Source organism: Cebidichthys violaceus, unplaced genomic scaffold (genome assembly GCF_023349555.1).
Source record: "Cebidichthys violaceus isolate CVI_PGR_0920_01 unplaced genomic scaffold, fCebVio1.0.p SCAF_6, whole genome shotgun sequence".
Classification (NCBI taxonomy): Eukaryota; Metazoa; Chordata; class Actinopteri; order Perciformes; family Stichaeidae; genus Cebidichthys; species Cebidichthys violaceus.
Genome location: NW_027176816.1, coordinates 5,885,233 through 5,902,743, shown reverse-complemented (window position 1 = coordinate 5,902,743; position 17,511 = coordinate 5,885,233). Strand labels below are relative to the sequence as shown.

Here is a 17,511-nt window from a genome sequence, read left to right as displayed (position 1 = left end):
TGTGTGTGTGTGTGTGTGTGTGTGTGTGTGTGTGTGTGTGTGTGTGTGTGTGTTTTGTTACACAAGGGACCACTTGCAGGTTTATATTTTGTAAAACAGATAACACACTTCAAATAAGCCAATACACATCCAGGTTCTCTCATGTTTATCAAACCCATTTGAATTTGAGGTAATACACAAATAACAGTCACAATACATGAGAATGTATTTCTAAAACGGACTTAAATCTAGATTTTTTTTAAAAAACCATAGGAATTCCATAAAGAAAAGGTATTTTACAATGTTCAAGAGGCTGTATGTTTTAAGTATGTACAAAGTTAAAAATATATTGAATATGCCCAAAAGTTGCTGCAAAACAAAACTCTGAAATACATAAAATAGACTTTGAACCTTAATTTACAATCTTTTATCAAGACTAACATGTTTTTTTACCCTGCTGTTTTAGAATGCAACTAAGACCGTTTTATCACACTTGCAGGTAAAACTTCCGATATAAACCATACTCTGAGACAATGCTTGAAGAAGCTTCAGGCCTTTTAATCAAACAAATCACAAAAACAGTCATTTTAGGTGAAATGTTTGTATTATGGGAAAAAAAATAAAATAAATAAGTGTTGTGCCCAAATACTAAGACACATATCTGTAAGACTAGAAGCCATTCATACTTCAGGTTTCATCGTGAAGTTTATTTTCCTTTGAACGTACCAAGAGTATCAAACATGGACAGCGACACTGAAAAGTATTACTGTCGATATAAAAATGAAGCAGCATAAAGCGCTCATCTCCCTGCAAGACAAGAACATGTAAACTTGGCGTGTCTGCATCAAACAGAACATTGCAGCTCAGAGTATGGTCCCTAAGTCAGTACAAGCGTGACTTGAAAAACAGTTCTGGCTGGGCGATACAAAACATGCAGTGTTCCAGCTGCTAAACCGATGCTCCACGGGTGCCCCAAAAAACACCACCGTGGAGTAGAGGACTGGGAGGCAGTGCTTGGTGCTCCGGCAACATCCCATCAGCTGACAGCTTGATTGACGGTAGAGGATGCAGCGTAGCAGAGCTGGTTCCTGATCTGATGAGCTGGTGTGCAAGTCTTTCCCAAAACAGGACCACTGTCAGTAGGTCCTTCTGTTGAGCGTAGCTCAGCCGTCGTTACGACTCGTATTTCCAACATCCCGAGCCGACTACACAAATTTACAACAGCTTATGGTTCAGAATCTCCCAAACCATCCGTCTTCTGAAGTAGGGCATGTGGTTCTGTGGAGCAGAGAGAAGTCATGCAAGACATTTTTAGGCCACCATCATGATGATCAGCAGATTAATCTGTGATTGTGATTACCTGTGTGAATGTGATTGGCTTGTCTTTGGTAATGTAATCTGCATATTTGCATGTGAACATTCCACAGTCGCTACCATTCATCTGCTGTGGGATTTCCTGAGAGCAAAGGGGGGGGGGGTTATTGAACATTCCATGATGCAACATGACTATAATTATCCGTACAGGTCTGACAGGATATTTTATCAATAATGATTATCTCATTACTTTACCAACTGCTTGGACTTTACTTTGAAAATTCTATCACATCTTAGAGTGGATTTTTTCATACATAAGCATACAGCATCATGAGAAATGTTATTGAGAATGCAACAGCATTATTAATAGATTGTACACAGTCTATAGTATAGTTTCTCTTCGTTTGATATTTCAGATGTATCCCTGCTCACTTGTGAAAGTGTAAAAATATAAATCACAGTAACACAAAGCAACATTGTAAATTATACTGCTTTAATGAGAAACGCAGTAAATTCTGAAACCAAGAGGAACCTACAGGCTGGGCTGCTCCTAAAATACAACCAGTGAACTAAGACGTGTTCCTCAGGTGCTTCGTTTTGAAGCTAGGGGATCCCCTGCTTCCCAAAATTGGTCACTTGACGGATGTGCCGGTGAAACAACAGAGGCTTTATGTCACAGATGATTTATAGCCCCCCACCCCACTTTATGCTACCCACCCTCATGAGTTTAGGACTTACATTGCGCTTTTTGCTGTGCAGAGTCCAGCCTACGGTATCCAGTTCTTTGCCCTTCTTGTCCTTACTTTCCTGTTGCAGGTATTCACTGGGGGAAAAACTGAATCACTTTCTATACACTTTGATGGCACATATACATTATTTTACCTCTCTAAATATATATATATATATATATATATATATATATATATATATATATATATATATATATATATATATATATATATATCTCTCTCTCATTTAACAAACAAACATATCGGATACTGAAACTCACAACAACATTCTGCATGCTTCATCGTTGTTTCCTCCCATGGAATCAAAGTAAATGACAGCCTTTTTGCGGAAATCCACCACCTAAGAGAAAGAGTTGCACAGTAAAAAATCTGCAACATAAATTGCAAAGATTGCTACTTCCAGGTTTGCAATTATGGTCATTAAGACTTACAGAGAGGCACCAGTGCACCCCCAGGTGGACAGGAACCAGCAGGATGTCTTTAGAAAAGATGTCCATCTTTTTGGTCCAGCGGCGGACAGCAGAGTAGCCACTGCTGCGCAGCTTAGGATAGAAAAAAGTGTTGAACGTATTGACTGACGGCAGGCCGGGGTCCTTGCTGCGCTCCACCAGCAGGTTCATGTAAAAGTTGATCACCTTAGAGATTGAGGAGGGAGAGTTTCAATTAACTGTAGGACTCAGTTGTGTGACAATTATTACATGCACAATAGAACCACGGTCATGCATTTCTGTGATGAAGACATAATTAAAACAGGGGCGTGTCAGTCTGGCGCTAAATGAATGCCTGCTGCTCATTCACACACAGATCTGACCGTGAGGATCATTTACACCCACCTCATCGTTGAGCCAGTTCAGGTTGCTGAGGGTCTGCAGGTCTTTGCGTGTGAGGCTGAGACCAAAACCTTCACTTAAAACTTCATGGTTCCCGCCTCTCAACCCCCTGTTCACCTCAGCCTCCATTTCCTTATCAGAAAGAGACAGCATACAAATATTAACTTAACCTTTATTTTCATTAGATATAAATCTGTTCCAAATATCATACAGCTTGACAGCCGGTAGAAACAAAAAAATAGCCTGTTTTATTTATAATATTTAAATTATTTCTGGTCTTATTGTTTTCAATCAAAGAATGGGGCTAAACAGTGTGGAGAAAAATAAACTATCTGCTCTTAACTTAAAGGGCAAGTTTGTTGTTTATATTCATTACAGTACTTGTAGCGGACTCTTGTAGTTTCTAAAGATTACCAACCCTGGCTTTAAGTAGCACAGAGCACTTAATGTCAGCTGGAAGGAAATTACAATAAATCAACACGCACAGCAAAACAGACATTTAGCCACTCTTTACTTTCAACTGCTTTTCTACTATACACAGTAAACACTGCATACTGATTAAGACACAATGATCACACCTCTGTAAATTCGGGGAATTCGGGTTTCTCTTCTAAAGGCTTTGCTTCTTCTATCACAAGAGTCAAAGGAACCTCCTTCTCCAAAGGAACTCTGACAAGGACCTCCACATCTGGGCTGCGTTGCGACTCGTCAGACAAGCGCTGGGAACCAGCAACAACATGACACGGTTTAGTGGGATCAGAAGAGATCGAGATACAACCAATTGGATAGCACTTTAATCTGAAGGAGAGCTTCAGTGGTGCACACTCACCTGTCGCAGCAACAGGGCAGCCAGGGCCTCCTGCTCGTCAATCTGTCTCCGTCTTTCTCTCGCCCGAGAGTCATACATACTCGTCCTACAGCGACAAAAGATACACGTTTTTCTCTGTTCAAACACAATATCAGTCATTTATATAATCTAATACACTGGAGTGTACTTACAATTCTTTGATCCATAACTCTGCTTGGAAACATGGCACACTGTAAAAATACAGAACTCAGTTAACGCGTATACAAAAGAAAGAAAAAGAAAAAAACTTGAGTTGACGCTAAGCTTTGTTGAAGTCATTGTTTTTACTGCACCAAGAATTAACATGGTGTGTCTGGGTCTATGCAAATTAAATTTAAATTTAGAAGTAAAGTAACAGCATCCAATGTGAAATGTTAAGACATCTACATCTTGGACATTTTTAAATGTTTAATCATGTTACACATTAACTACAGTGAAATGTAGCTTGTGAAGTAAAAACGTAAATGTAACAAAATAGCAACACTGAGTGAAAAACACTACTAACCTTGAGCGGTCTTGCTTTTTACCCTTTTGCTCATTTATAATAATTACAGAGTCACCATCATGAGCTGCAAGAAAAGACAAGGACATTACAACCAAAGAACAAGTACAGAACCAAGCAAATATTCAATTTACGATATCTATATTTCCATTAAGTGCACACACACAAAAGAATGACCTGAAGATTGTGTGTCCTGAGAAGAGTTATCCATAAGAGCAGATGGGGAGGGAGCTGCTGTGAGAGTAGCTGCTCTGCTGGAGCTGGGGTCTGTGTCCAGAGACCATGGCTGGATTCCCGGCCTATTGGAATTCCACAACGGGCTGGGCAGGTTGCTGGAGCTCTGGCTGGACATCCCTGTGGGGCTGGGGGGGCTGCTGGCTCCCTCTGAAGTTCTTCCTACTGCTGACCTAGTAGGGGAAGAGAACTGTAGCAGTCTGCGGCTGGTAGTCAGGAAGCTGGTGCTGATGAGAAAGTGAAGGATAAGCAGATGAGAGAGCGGGCACTTATCTAGATACAGTCCAGAACAGTCAAAGTGATAAAGGATAGACATGGAACTATTCAAATGTATTTATCATTCTTATTCACTTCCCACATACATGTATGGAAAGTTTGTAATCGGAGTAAAGATGGACAATAACTGGTAGTACAAAGCATACATGCGACTACCATCGAGTATCTGTAAACAACTTTCAGGCTACGCAGAGTGAGCAACTGACACAAGAACTAGAGTTTTGGATAAAACACCACTGTTGATCTTATGTTTATGGAGCCACCCACTGGCCTGGGACTGCATTTAAACAGAACACTATCTTCTGTGTCGTGCCGTGCCGTGCCACCCCCCCGTACAAATACGTACAAATCTCTGTGCGACCTCACAATGGCGTGTGAGCTGCCGTTGTGATGGAGAGATGACTGACCACCAGAGACCATGGTCAGAAGCTGCCTGTAGATCTCCTTCTCCTCTTCACAAACAGACTGGGCAAACACAGAGGAAAACCATGAAATAAATGAAGACATGTAACAACTGAGTGAGCAGGATTTACATTTGTCCTGGTGTCTGACCTGCTGTGCTGTGCAGCGGGGCCTGGCATTGTGCATGCGCCCAGATGAGGAGCTGTGTGTTGGGCTCTGCACCACTTTGATGGGAAATGTCTTCTCATACATACTAGTGCAGGAGCTGCTTGCCACTCCACTAAAGCTGCAGACATAAAATGACGGTGTTGTAATCAGAACATCATCAATTGACAATAGTCCACACAGTATAATGACATGTCATATAACAAAAAGAAACTTCTGAAATGGGAGCGGTAAAAACACAGACACGATACCTTGGTGTTGCATATGGTCGGAGGTTCAGGGGCCGGCCTAGCCGTGGAGATGGGTGCAATTTTGGGGCGATGGAGGGTGGCATGTTGGCTGAATGCCCATTTATTTTTGGCACTTCACGATGTGTAGGACTCATGCACACTTGTCGTCTACGAACTTTTGATCCCATAATGTTCTTGTCATTGCGCAACCATTCTAGAGTTGACAAACAAACAGTCGAACAATTAACTTCTTTCCAAGAGCTTAAAGCCTGCACAAACTTTAGCTTCCTTGATTCAAAAGGTTAAATGACAATTTTACCCGATTTGGATGTTTTCCACTCCAATGTTGTCGAGGGAGCAACAAACGTCTCATTCAGACAATTCCTTTCGACAATCTTAAAGCAAACACACACATAGGACTTCTTTAAAACAAGGCTAAACATGTTTTGAAATCTCTACAGTCAGGCCCCAAACATTTATTCCTTACCGGCATCCCAGCCCAGACTGATGCTGATGTTGAGGGCTGTGGCTGGGGTTCTCCAGGTGGTGGACCAGGAAAGGCAGGCAGTATATTGCTCAAAGTAGGGCTCACATTGCTTCTCATCCATGAAGCCACACTGGAGCTGTGACTCTTAACCCCTTCAGCTGCAACCTTGACTGTGTCAATAAGATCTCCTAAAGAAATGTAAGACAAGAAGACATAATTGTAAGGAGGATAATACTGATTTAACTGTATCGCTACATGCACTCACACCATAATATGTAACAAAGTTAGTTATTAATTACCCATTCGAGATTTCTTTACGATTAAGCCATCTTGGTCGATGTTATGTCCATCTTCCAAACTTAAGGACAAAAAACAGATAGACGCTTTACAGTTAAACACATTCCATCAAACCAATTTCTTCACGTAACAAAAAAACGGTTGAAACGCAAAATGACCAGCGAGGGGCTAAATGGCTGTTCTACAGAAACGTTACACGGACTCATAAATAACTTTAAAAGCAAATTGGGGTCGGTCTTTTTAAACAACACTGACTTGTGGTTACACACGGGAGTAATGCTGTTAGAGCTCATACCATTCAAGTGGTCTTTTCCTCCTTAACGGAACATCGCCCGGTCTCCGGTGTCCGTCAGAGTCCTCCACAGCTGGCTCACCATTGCGAAGATTGGCAAAGCTTGTTTCTATCCATTCGTAGATTTGACTCAACATGGCTCAAAAGTTTTAGAAATAACGCCGCTGGTTTAAAGATAAATCGCTGTAGCTACTTTTAAGCCTAACTGTCAATATAGTCGACCCTAATGAAGCCAGTGCGCTTCATTCGACTGAGGTAGGTTAGCTGAGGCTGTTTCAAAAGCTAACACTCCTCACCATTATCGTTTTACAAATAAAACCTAACAGTTAGCTAGTCAGATGAGAATTAGCTAGTTGCCTAGCTAGCACACTATGCTAACTACCTCGCTAGCTAATGTTGCTACGACGCGGCTAATTTATGGAAGTATGTTTAAATTCCAGCGGGAATGCGACAAGTCGCAACCAACGCGTTCGGAAAAACGGTTATCATTTTGAGTCCCACGCTAACTCATTTATATATTTCCAACGTGACTTTAAAAAGCATATAAACTCGTTGAAGAATATTATCTCCCGCTTCTTCCTCATTCAAAACCACAACATGGCTGAATAGGACGCTCAACCATCGCACATTGTGATTGGTTGACTGGATGCTGTAAATCTGAGTGTACCCGTCTTCTACTGGTTGATTGCAGACTGGAGGAGACCATTTAATATTACGTCACACGCCGGCTTTGACTTCTGAACACATGTAGACCACACGCACGCAATTATTTAGCGTTACCACTTCCATATCCTGTGTGTCTGTCGCACTCACACACGAACACAATTGCGTGAAGAGGAATAGTCAATATTGTATTCTCAGATTTTTTTTCTAATTATAATCTCAATGAATTAATCCGATTTTTATGCCAAACACATACAGCCACAATGTGTGTTCTCAGATGCCTTAATCATTCATAAGGAGACGAACAGGTTTTAAGTATTTCTCTCATTCAATTGACAGACAGCATAAATGCAAGCCAGGAAGATACCCTGTTCAGGATTAAGACCAGCTATTACCTGCCAAAGCAGCACTTCATGACCTTTACCTAGCCATGGTCCTTAAATAGGCCCACCATTATCCACCCTGTGGGAAACCTGAACAGACACACATAAATACACAATTTGGACAAAAATATGTTATGATAAATACATTTACAATTTGTGCTATTATGCATTCACAAATCAATATACGCCTACTGAGCAACACATTAAAATTACCACTTGTCAGGGTAATACTTCAAAAATAGAACTATGGCTCCAAAATAAACAGAGTGGGAGAAGCAATCTTATACACAGCTGAAATAATATGAAAAATAATTTATCTGAGGACCAGAGTGCTGGCAATTAACATGAAGAAACTGCATCACATTTTAAAGGAGGAAGTGTGCAAGTAGGTGATTACAGGATAATATTCATAATATTTTGAAAGACACCTAAGACACCTCCATAATACTGAGATGTTTAGGCTGAAAATATAAAAATGAAGTTTATGAATAAAAAATGAAGTGATTTTCTTAGATGGTGTTTCACACAGACTAAATGTACTGCTACTAAAGGTAATGTGGAAGTGTTAGGGCATTTTATTACTTATTAAATCAGAGATACTCAGTGAGTCCATTCAGACACATTCACCCTTTAATAAATCAATACAATAACACTAATGTGTTGGTCAAATACAGGGTGCTCTAAAAAAACAATATACTGCATCAATATCATTACATAAAGGTAGTCCAAGGCCACTTTAGACGACTTATGAATTCATATCAAGCTTCAAAGTCACCATTTTATATCACAGACTATCTGAAATATATCATTCTGTCATAAAAAAATAAACTTCAAATGTCATGAAATATAGCTTTCAAGCCCTTCCACAAAAACAGGCCTTATCAAAAGTTACAGTAAATTCATGCATGTATGGCACTTTCATCTTTATATTTGATTATCATGTGAAACCACTTCAGACCAAATAAAGAAGTTTAAAGAATATCAAGACCGACAATATGAACAATCAATCTTTGCCCAAACTAAATGTCTTTCATGAAGAAAAAATATATATCTACACAATCTTAATTCAAAACATTTCAGGTTCAAACACACATATTAAGCAAATGGCATACTACTAGTAAACAACACAACAATGGGAGTGCAATGAATGAAAGCCTCAGAGTTAAATGGAGTAAAACCAACACATATACAGCGTACAGTAAATATGAGGCACAAATCAAGGAAGAGACGAGTAACAATATCTCAAATTCAATGACTCATATTTCTAAGTTGTCATTAAAAAGCTAAACAAAACAACATGTCACCTATCCCCCAAAAACAGCATTGAGTTTCTTGTAATTCACAGTATTGAGACAACATTGGGTATGCTGGAAACACAGGAAAAGTATTTTTTATCATCACATTTGTGCTTTCAGTCATTAAATCACCACTACCAAAAATAGCCCAATGATGTGATGACTAGGCATAGTTAGAGCTTTTTAAGAGTCATGCATAATGTGTTATAGATCACATACCTCTCAAAGAGCACTGACATCTATTTTTTGCAGGACATTTGTGATATCTAAGCAGGTATGGACATAAAGACACCCATACGATTTCAGATGAACTCTCACAGTTTGTTTTATCTACGGTAAATGGAGTAAAATCACTGATTGTTTTTTGCTGGTTAAGCTAGTAAGCTAACCATAATGTGGTGTGGATTCACAACATGCTAGAGAGGAGGGAAAGGTTGTAGACATTTTGGATGTGAACACTGACATACATCTATGTACATGTATAGTTGTACGAGAGATTCACAAAGTATTTGTGGCCTTATCAGTATCAGGCAAAAAATAAAGTTGTTACAATTGGAAGCATTGTCATAAAAATCACGTCTGCCTAGATTCACATCCCTTACAGGTAAGAAAGGTGGTGGTTTACTCGTGTTTTGTTCCAAAGATTTGGAGGAAGAAGGAGAAGATGTAGATGATATCTAGATAGATGTTGAGAGACGCAAAGACATACTCTTCTGGACTGATGGCGTAGCGCTTGTTCCCCATGAGGAGCTGGGTGTCAAATGCCAAAAACTGCAACAGAAAATAAAACAGCAAGTAAGACATATTTCTGTTTATTTCTGATTCTGATTGAAATGGTCATATATTGTTGACTATCAGTAATGGCTTGATAGTGTATGCACCCGTACCATTGTAAACAGTATGGCTCCAAGGACAGCGTAGGTGGCATCCAACCAGGGTACCTAAATGGCAAAAAAATGACTTGATTAGATGCAATGCCAGTGTTTTAAATGTTTGTCAGACTTTACATCTTCATTTGATAGAACTATGTCCTGATTGCGTGAAAATCCTCTACATTCCAGTCTCACATGACACAACTGATGTGACTGCCTAATTTGACCGTCATACTTACATATTGAAAGGGAAGGACGAGTGCCAGCACCAGTCCAGACATGAACATGACCATGCAGAAGACAAAGAGCACGCCTTGGTATGATGTCACGTCAAACTAGATGGAGAAAGCACATGAAATCAAACCTATGTTAATACAACAGCATGAAAAGCTGACAATAATATATGAAGTACAGTAAAGGAATATTGTTTTTTTCCTCACCTTAGTTTGGAAGCTGAAGACTGTGACCAGGAGACAGACTGCTGCTGTGATGCCCAGACACATCACCACTGACTTGGTGTTATAGAAGCTATTCAAACGAGAAACACGCAAACACAACTTACTGAAAATGTTTAGAGAAACTTTTAACAGAATACACAATACAGTTTTATAAAGGCCTACATGACTGGCTACAGGTACAACCTCACATACTATAAAGGAAATAAAATGGCTGCCTTATTATCTGGATGCAAATAGAATCATGCTAGCTAAGAAGAGAGTCTAAAGCACAAAGAGAATGCAAATTAACACAAGACAATGAAACAAAACTGCGAGCAAACATAAAAGTGTACCTGGCCAACATCCCTGTCATGTAGGAGAGTGAGAGGGTCTGCAACAGAACATATAATAGCCATGTAAAAATGCAGATATTTGTTGAAATCTCTTTTGACAAGTCATAACCGGAGAGCATTACATTTTATAAAATGTATCAATAAAATAGTTATAGATCATTTAAGCTGTACTTACAAAGATGGTGAGCAGAATCAGATTCCATGGAAACTGTCTCCTGTAGGAGTGAGTAGAGTCAGGCTTACAATCACAACACTGTTTTGTTATGTTGATGATGTGCATTTCATTTTGAGAAGTTTTAACTTACCTTGGTGCAGAGCAGCAAGATAGGGTCAGATATGTGACAAAGAACACAGCACTGAGAAACAAGAGAAACATAGTTAGATATTTAGTTAGATAGAAGTGACATGAAACAAAAAATGTACACAGTAACTGTGGTTTACTGAGTTGATCTCACTCTACTTACTAAGAGGCCCAGTACCAGCCAGGGTTGGTTTGAATGTAGTCTCTCACTGGGTCACTAAAAGGAGCACAGTCTTAGGTAAGATCACTACCCACAAATACGTGTTCAATATTGTAACACATGAGAGACAATTGAAAAAGACTGGTCTTACACTCACCAGAATGTGAAAATAGCCACAATCGAGAGAGTCACCAAAAGCTGGATCATCAAGATGGCGTACACCTAGAAGACAGCAATGAAAACATATAATCATACATGTACTGGTATGTGCTGAGCAGGCCTTTAAAGTTTAACAATATTAATTTGAGGTAAATTGTAAGTGATGCACAGCATTCACAACAGAGCTAATACTATGATCAATAAAGCTTTTTGATACCTTACGGATGAAGACCCTCCTGATGTTGCGATCATCCCAGGTAAACTCTGTGAGCGTCTCAACATCATTGTAGCAAGGAGCACTGGTGCCTGGACAACACATGTATGTAGGACTTTTTGGTGGTTAAGATGTATATGCATAACAGTCAACATATACTTCTGTAATCCTACATTAATGACACACTAACTTTATGATCAAATATAGAAGGGTAATGTGTTGCCATACTTGCAGTGGCTTCCTCATAGCTGGGAGGAGTTGGTGACACCAATGCTTCTACACTGGAGGAGCCATTGGTGGCCTTGTTTGCAAGTGACAGCTGACACAGAAGCACAAATGATGAACAAGTTGTTACCTCTTCAGATTATAGTCCTTTACACATTTATGGTGAGGGTGAATCAAATGTTTCAGATACTACCAGCGTTGCAAATGCTTTAGGCACTGTTCCCTAGAGTGTCAGCAAAGTAACTTGATAATTAGTATGACATAACACATACTAAAATTGTAACATTTGTGGTGCAAAGAAGCACAGTGTATAATGCATATTCAGGATGATTACAAGTCAGTCATATTGCAGGAGCTTCACCGTATTAGAAAATTAAAAAAAAAAAAGTAGGCTATCAAGATTAATGATCATGACGGATTTGCAGATGCTGTTGTACAGCGTTGTATTATAATCACCTACACTTGAATTGACGTGAATTGCCATCATATTGTATGGACACTTCAGCTGAAGTGTTTTCCTTGCTTACGGTTACTCACACACCAACTGCTTTCACTCGTCAACTGACAGTTCAGCTTCTTTACACTTTAACTGATACTCAAAAAGTTTCAGCGTCTATCTCTACAACTGAAACTTAAGCCGATAGCAGTGATAGCCTTATACCATCCACTGATAAACTGCTTTTAATTTACACTTCGACATATCAACTGGTTCATCTCTGAATGTATAGCGAACTCCAACAAATTAACTTGTAATCGTTTAGAGTGATCATTAGTGCTGGTATAGTCTATATGCTGACACAGATCCTATTGTCACGCAGTAGTAGCAGACAGTTGGTTATTAAACCCTGGTTTTTGACTCGCATGCGGGTCAACAGAGCATCGGTTTCGCCTTATTAACTAATTAATTAATTAATAAACTATTGAACGACGATGTTAAAAAAAACAACTGCATTTTCAACAGTTTTTACCATTTGGTTGACAGAATATGGGACGCAAACTCACTCGGAGACAATTTAGCTTTACGTTGACTAACGTTAGAGCTACAGAAAGAAAAGTGTTGTCATGGTGACGCATCATGGTAAAACAGCCTGTGACGCATTTCATTCATATAAATTCAGGAAACTCAACTGCTGAGCATTGAACACAACAGATACAAAATACAAACACTCTATGTAACAGCTATTATTTTGTGGCTAAAAAATGCTACTATACTGCGGGACACAAAACCATGTTATTAAAATCCACTACTCAAGTTTTAGTTATTCATTAAAATTACTCAATAATAATAATAATCTGCAATAATCTGCAATCTGGTGGTAATTGCAATTAAAAAGCTGTCATTACCATTAAGCACTTCACAATAGTGAGACTACAGGGCTGGAGTAGAGACATGCACATCAATCGTATAGTCTATTATATATGGTGACACAGATCCTATTGTCACGCAGTAGTAGCGGACAGTTGGTTAAACCCTGGTTTAAGACTCTCAGGTAACGTGAGGCTATTAGCATGCGGGTCAACAGAGCATCGGTTTCTCCTTATTAATTAATTAATTAACTATTGAACGACGATGTTAAAAAAACAACAGCATTTTCAACAGTTTTTACCATTTGGTTGACAGAATAAGGGGCGCAAACTCACTCGGAGACAGTTTAGCTTTACGTTGACTAACGTTAGAGCTACAGAAAGAAAAGTGTTGTCATGGTGACGCATCATGGCATAACAGCCTGTGACGCATTTCATTCATATACATTCAGGAAACTCAACTGCTGAGCATTGAACACAACAGATATAAAAAAAATACAAAGACTCTATGTAACAGCTACTACAATGCTACTATACTGCGGGACACAAAACCATGTTATTAAAATCCACTACTCAAGTTTTAGTTATTCATTAAAATTACTCAATAATAATAATCTGCAATAATATGCAATCTGGTGGTAATTACAATTAAAAAGCTGTCATTACCATTAAGCACTTCACAAGAGTGAGACTACAGGGCTGGAGTAGAGACATGCACATCAACTCAGCGTTATGTAATAATCTAGACCTCATACAGAAAATCCTAATCTGTCTGACGTAAACATTAACTGAATCACATTAAAGGAAACTCATACCTTGCCCTTTGTCATGATGGCTGTCTGTTGCGTCCTGTTCTGTATGCCAACCAGTCAATGGGGCTCAGGTGTCTCCTTCCTTAATAATTCTTGCAGTCTAGCTGAAGGACTGAAAAGACTGAGAGGACCTCAGATTGATAGTGCTGTGCTTGCCTGCTCAGACTGTACACCATCTGACGATTTAGTGATGTAATCCCAAAACAACGCAGTTAGGACTCGTGCAGATACCCCTCCCTCACCCACAGAGTGATGTTCTAGCAGCATCTAGGTGAAGCTGCATCATAGAGAACAGATGGGACTGTACCACAGCAGCAGGGAAAATGGGGAGGATGGATGTCTGCACATAGGCCGTTATGAGTAGAGAAGTCCAGAGAAATCCGGAAATATGTTCTGCAGCAAAACCTAAGAGAGAAATATACAACTTGGCTCAAAAACGCTTTCTGTGAATATAAATAGGACTCTTGCATTTCAATTACCTAAAACAGTGGCTTTTTTCAGTAAATGTGAACAATTTACAGCTTTAATTTCCAAATAAATGTTCATTATCATCTATACAGTATTTTTTTAAATGATTGGAGCAGAACACATTAATGCGAAAAGCTTTTGTTAATTGAATAAAATAAAAAAGTAGCTTGAATCTGCTTGAGCAGCATTTACTGGGAATACATTTTCCCTTTAAAGAAAAGATACATTAAATATTTGACATTGAACTAGTTTGGATTATTTGGAAATCCAAACTGATACTACTGAATACATACTACAAAACATCAATATGGCACAAATATAAATTCCAGTTATATCCAACAATTAAATATGAATTATGTACAATATGTACGCTTTTATTTAAAAGTGTAAAGATCACAGATAATATGAGAAAATATCCCAAAGATGATGCAAAAGAAGTATTCAAAGTAAAACCAACAAACTGTACATTTCTCTTTTCAATAAAAGTACACAGATGCTGGAACAGAAAAGATACAGAAAAAAAAAAACAGAAGTACTGCAAGAACTGATGTTCAGATACTGGTCTACATGCTGGTCTTATTTCTTTAATATATTTTGAGCTCTCTGTACACTCTTTTCATGTCTGTTTTTAACATACGATGGAATGTCTATATATTACTGATCCTCATGGCGATACTGACAAATTAAATTAATTACATTGTGTCAAACACATCAACCCATGTCCCTATTGGTGCACACGATGAGGCAATACTGTGTTACCTGGAACAGTTTGATATACAGGAGCTTTGGACATTCCAGCACATTACCTGACAAATGAAGGTCGATATGGCTATGTTCCCAAAGAAGCCCTATATACACAGACAAAGTAAAAGTATCTCCCAAAAAACAACAACACAACAACAACAACAAAGAAGCAACACGGTAACAAGTAAAAATAAAATGAAATGTATCTTAATTATTAATCTACCAACCCCCCCTTTGGACTTTGATTTCCTTCAGTCATGTATTTGGCAAACTATAGACTTACGATCATTGGAACACATGGGGTCTCTACTTTTAGTCACACTAAACAGGCACGTTACATTCAAAACCAGTCGAGCATAAATAAAAACGTGGTCCATCTCCTCAGTACATGTCCCCCTCGTCTCTGGTTCCTTCCAGTCTCAGGTCTGTGTCATTTCTGCCCAGAGTAAACAGACTGACTACAGCCATCAAAGCTGCCAGCATCATAACAGCACAGCCTCCAAACATGTGTCTGGTGCCACTACCCTCCTCCCCGCCACCTGTTCCTGATATCTCCCCATGAAGCGCCAGCAGCCCTATGCAGGCCAGCAGGTGCAGAGGCAGTCTGAACCAGGCCAGCACACTAGCCCTCTTCTCCTCTGGGATCACCCTGCCCTGGAGAAAGCTGACTGCAGGGAAATAGAGCCCACAGGCCAGCTCCAGCAGCAGGAAGGCCAGAAAGGATTCATGAGGTCTAGGTTGGCCCGGGGCAGTGGAGAAGGTCAGCATGAAGAGGGAGAAGAAGGCCATCAGCACAGCCAGGCAGAGAACATGGCCAGGCTGTAGACGATAGCGCGTGGAGGTGGCTACTCGGTACAGCAAGGAGCCGGCCATGCTGGCAGCCATCAGGCAAGAGAAGACTATTCCCAAAGGAGGCCCATGAGGGTCCAGTACCGGGGTCCACAGGAAAACAAAAATGTAAAGGACACTTTCAAACAGAGCCTGCACTCCACCTAAGAGCATGACTCTCCTGTCTGACAGCAGGCAGCGCAACCCGTCATGGCAGCTGCGTGCAAAACGGGCCCTCGCAGACAAACGGGTCATGCCTCCATTTGGGGTGGTACGGGGCAGTTTTTGTTCGTCCCCTCCAGGACCGTCTTCAGCCTCTTCCTTGCCCCAGTCGGTTAGCACCACCCAGCCACAGCACGCCAAGCAGGGCACAGCCAGGAGAAAGGGAGCCACCGGCCCCAGGTGGAGCCATTCAGCCAGCAAGTTAGCCACCAGCCCCGCTCCCACAGCGAGCCCGTGATTCCAGGTAGCTGCTTTGGTGAAGGTACCGGGGATCCACTCCTTGGGGAAATCGTGGACGACTACATGCCGGTGCACGTACCAGGCTTCAAATGTGGTGGTGAGCAGGGATGTGGACAGACCCCCCAGGATCCGACCCAAAATCAAAACAAAGTAGTCTGTGGACAGCTTGGTGAGACAACAGGCAGAGTAGGACAGGCAGAAGAGAAGACATGTCTGTCTGCGACCCAAGACTTGAGGGAGCCAGCCTGAAAAAGGAGCAAACAGAACACAGGAGGCCAGGCCACACACGTATAAGATGGCTATTTGGGATTCCAGGAAGCTGTAGTGACGGTAGAGTTTGTAGAGGTAAGGACCCTGGAGCCAGTCTGCCCACAAAGCCAAAAGGTACGCCCGAAGGAATACGCTCTGGAAGCGACGGAAAACCGGGTTGGCTACAGCAGGTGTAGACTGAGGGGGGACGAGGCGGCGTGCCGTGAGCTCGAGGCCAACACACAGGGCAAGCAGGAAGATGATGGCAAGATATGCTGTCACCAACATGGTGTGATAGTCGGCACCCACTTGAGGTCAAACCTGAGGTCCTGGTCCGTTTTCAAATATCGTCCTTCTATTTCTCAGCACCTGTGGAGATACAAGGCGAACAGAAAGAAGAGCGTTAACGTTACCAGTGATCGAGTTAGCTAGTAATTAGCCATGTTACATCCGCAGCTAACTTGGCTAATAAGCTTTTACTTTTTGGAATCTAAGTTAGTTGACTAACGCTACTCAATAAAATTGAGTTTACCAAGCCAGTTAATGCAGTAGAGTGTGGGTTACCTTCATCAATGGCGGAAAGCCTGACTTACGTCAATTCAGTTTTGTTTACTTAAAACACGTATCGATCTCAAAGTGCCTAACAGTACATGCTAACGCTAGCCTACAAGCTAACCTGCTGCCGACGTCAAGATAAAATAGTTCTTTGAAACTTGCATCACTATCGTACCATACGTTTTCCACTTCTGTAACGTGGTATCTTACCGTGCCATTTGACAGCAGTCCCATACTAGTTACACGACGTACAAAACATAACATAACTAAGTGATGGTGTTTGATGAGCTATGGTCGCAAAACACACCAGTCACATCCTGGATCCAGGATCCATTATTTCACCACCAGGTGGCATCACTACTGTGCTTTCTGATTTCCAGCGGTAGGAGAAAGTTGTGTCACGTGTCCACACATCCCGTGTT

The 17,511-nt window shown here is 40.6% G+C and overlaps 3 protein-coding genes across 3 annotated transcripts; all 3 read right to left on the bottom strand.

Annotated features, from left to right (window-relative positions):
- Positions 1-130: 130 nt before the first annotated feature.
- On the bottom strand, positions 131-7,192 carry senp1 (SUMO specific peptidase 1). The gene is made up of 18 exons (XM_068733610.1): positions 6,608-7,192; positions 6,315-6,373; positions 6,016-6,203; positions 5,848-5,923; positions 5,550-5,742; positions 5,284-5,419; positions 5,078-5,196; positions 4,399-4,682; positions 4,225-4,288; positions 3,872-3,910; positions 3,702-3,786; positions 3,451-3,591; positions 2,876-3,004; positions 2,474-2,677; positions 2,303-2,382; positions 2,032-2,116; positions 1,340-1,435; positions 131-1,257 (listed from the first exon to the last, which is right to left on the bottom strand). The coding sequence occupies exons 1-18, from the start codon at positions 6,739-6,741 to the stop codon at positions 1,195-1,197; spliced, it is 2,175 nt and encodes a 724-aa protein (XP_068589711.1). The 5' UTR covers positions 6,742-7,192; the 3' UTR covers positions 131-1,194.
- Positions 7,193-8,258: 1,066 nt separating this feature from the next.
- Positions 8,259-14,015, bottom strand: LOC137889689 (protein lifeguard 2-like). The gene is made up of 12 exons (XM_068733665.1): positions 13,787-14,015; positions 11,670-11,760; positions 11,445-11,533; positions 11,226-11,290; positions 11,072-11,125; positions 10,913-10,963; positions 10,783-10,822; positions 10,608-10,645; positions 10,258-10,345; positions 10,057-10,152; positions 9,833-9,886; positions 8,259-9,716 (listed from the first exon to the last, which is right to left on the bottom strand). The coding sequence occupies exons 1-12, from the start codon at positions 13,799-13,801 to the stop codon at positions 9,567-9,569; spliced, it is 831 nt and encodes a 276-aa protein (XP_068589766.1). The 5' UTR covers positions 13,802-14,015; the 3' UTR covers positions 8,259-9,566.
- Positions 14,016-14,593: 578 nt separating this feature from the next.
- On the bottom strand, positions 14,594-17,423 carry mfsd5 (major facilitator superfamily domain containing 5). The gene is made up of 2 exons (XM_068733715.1): positions 17,300-17,423; positions 14,594-16,903 (listed from the first exon to the last, which is right to left on the bottom strand). Exon 2 carries the CDS (start codon positions 16,820-16,822, stop codon positions 15,377-15,379), a length of 1,446 nt encoding a protein of 481 aa, XP_068589816.1. The 5' UTR covers positions 16,823-16,903; positions 17,300-17,423; the 3' UTR covers positions 14,594-15,376.
- Between the last annotated feature and the right edge of the window lie 88 nt (positions 17,424-17,511).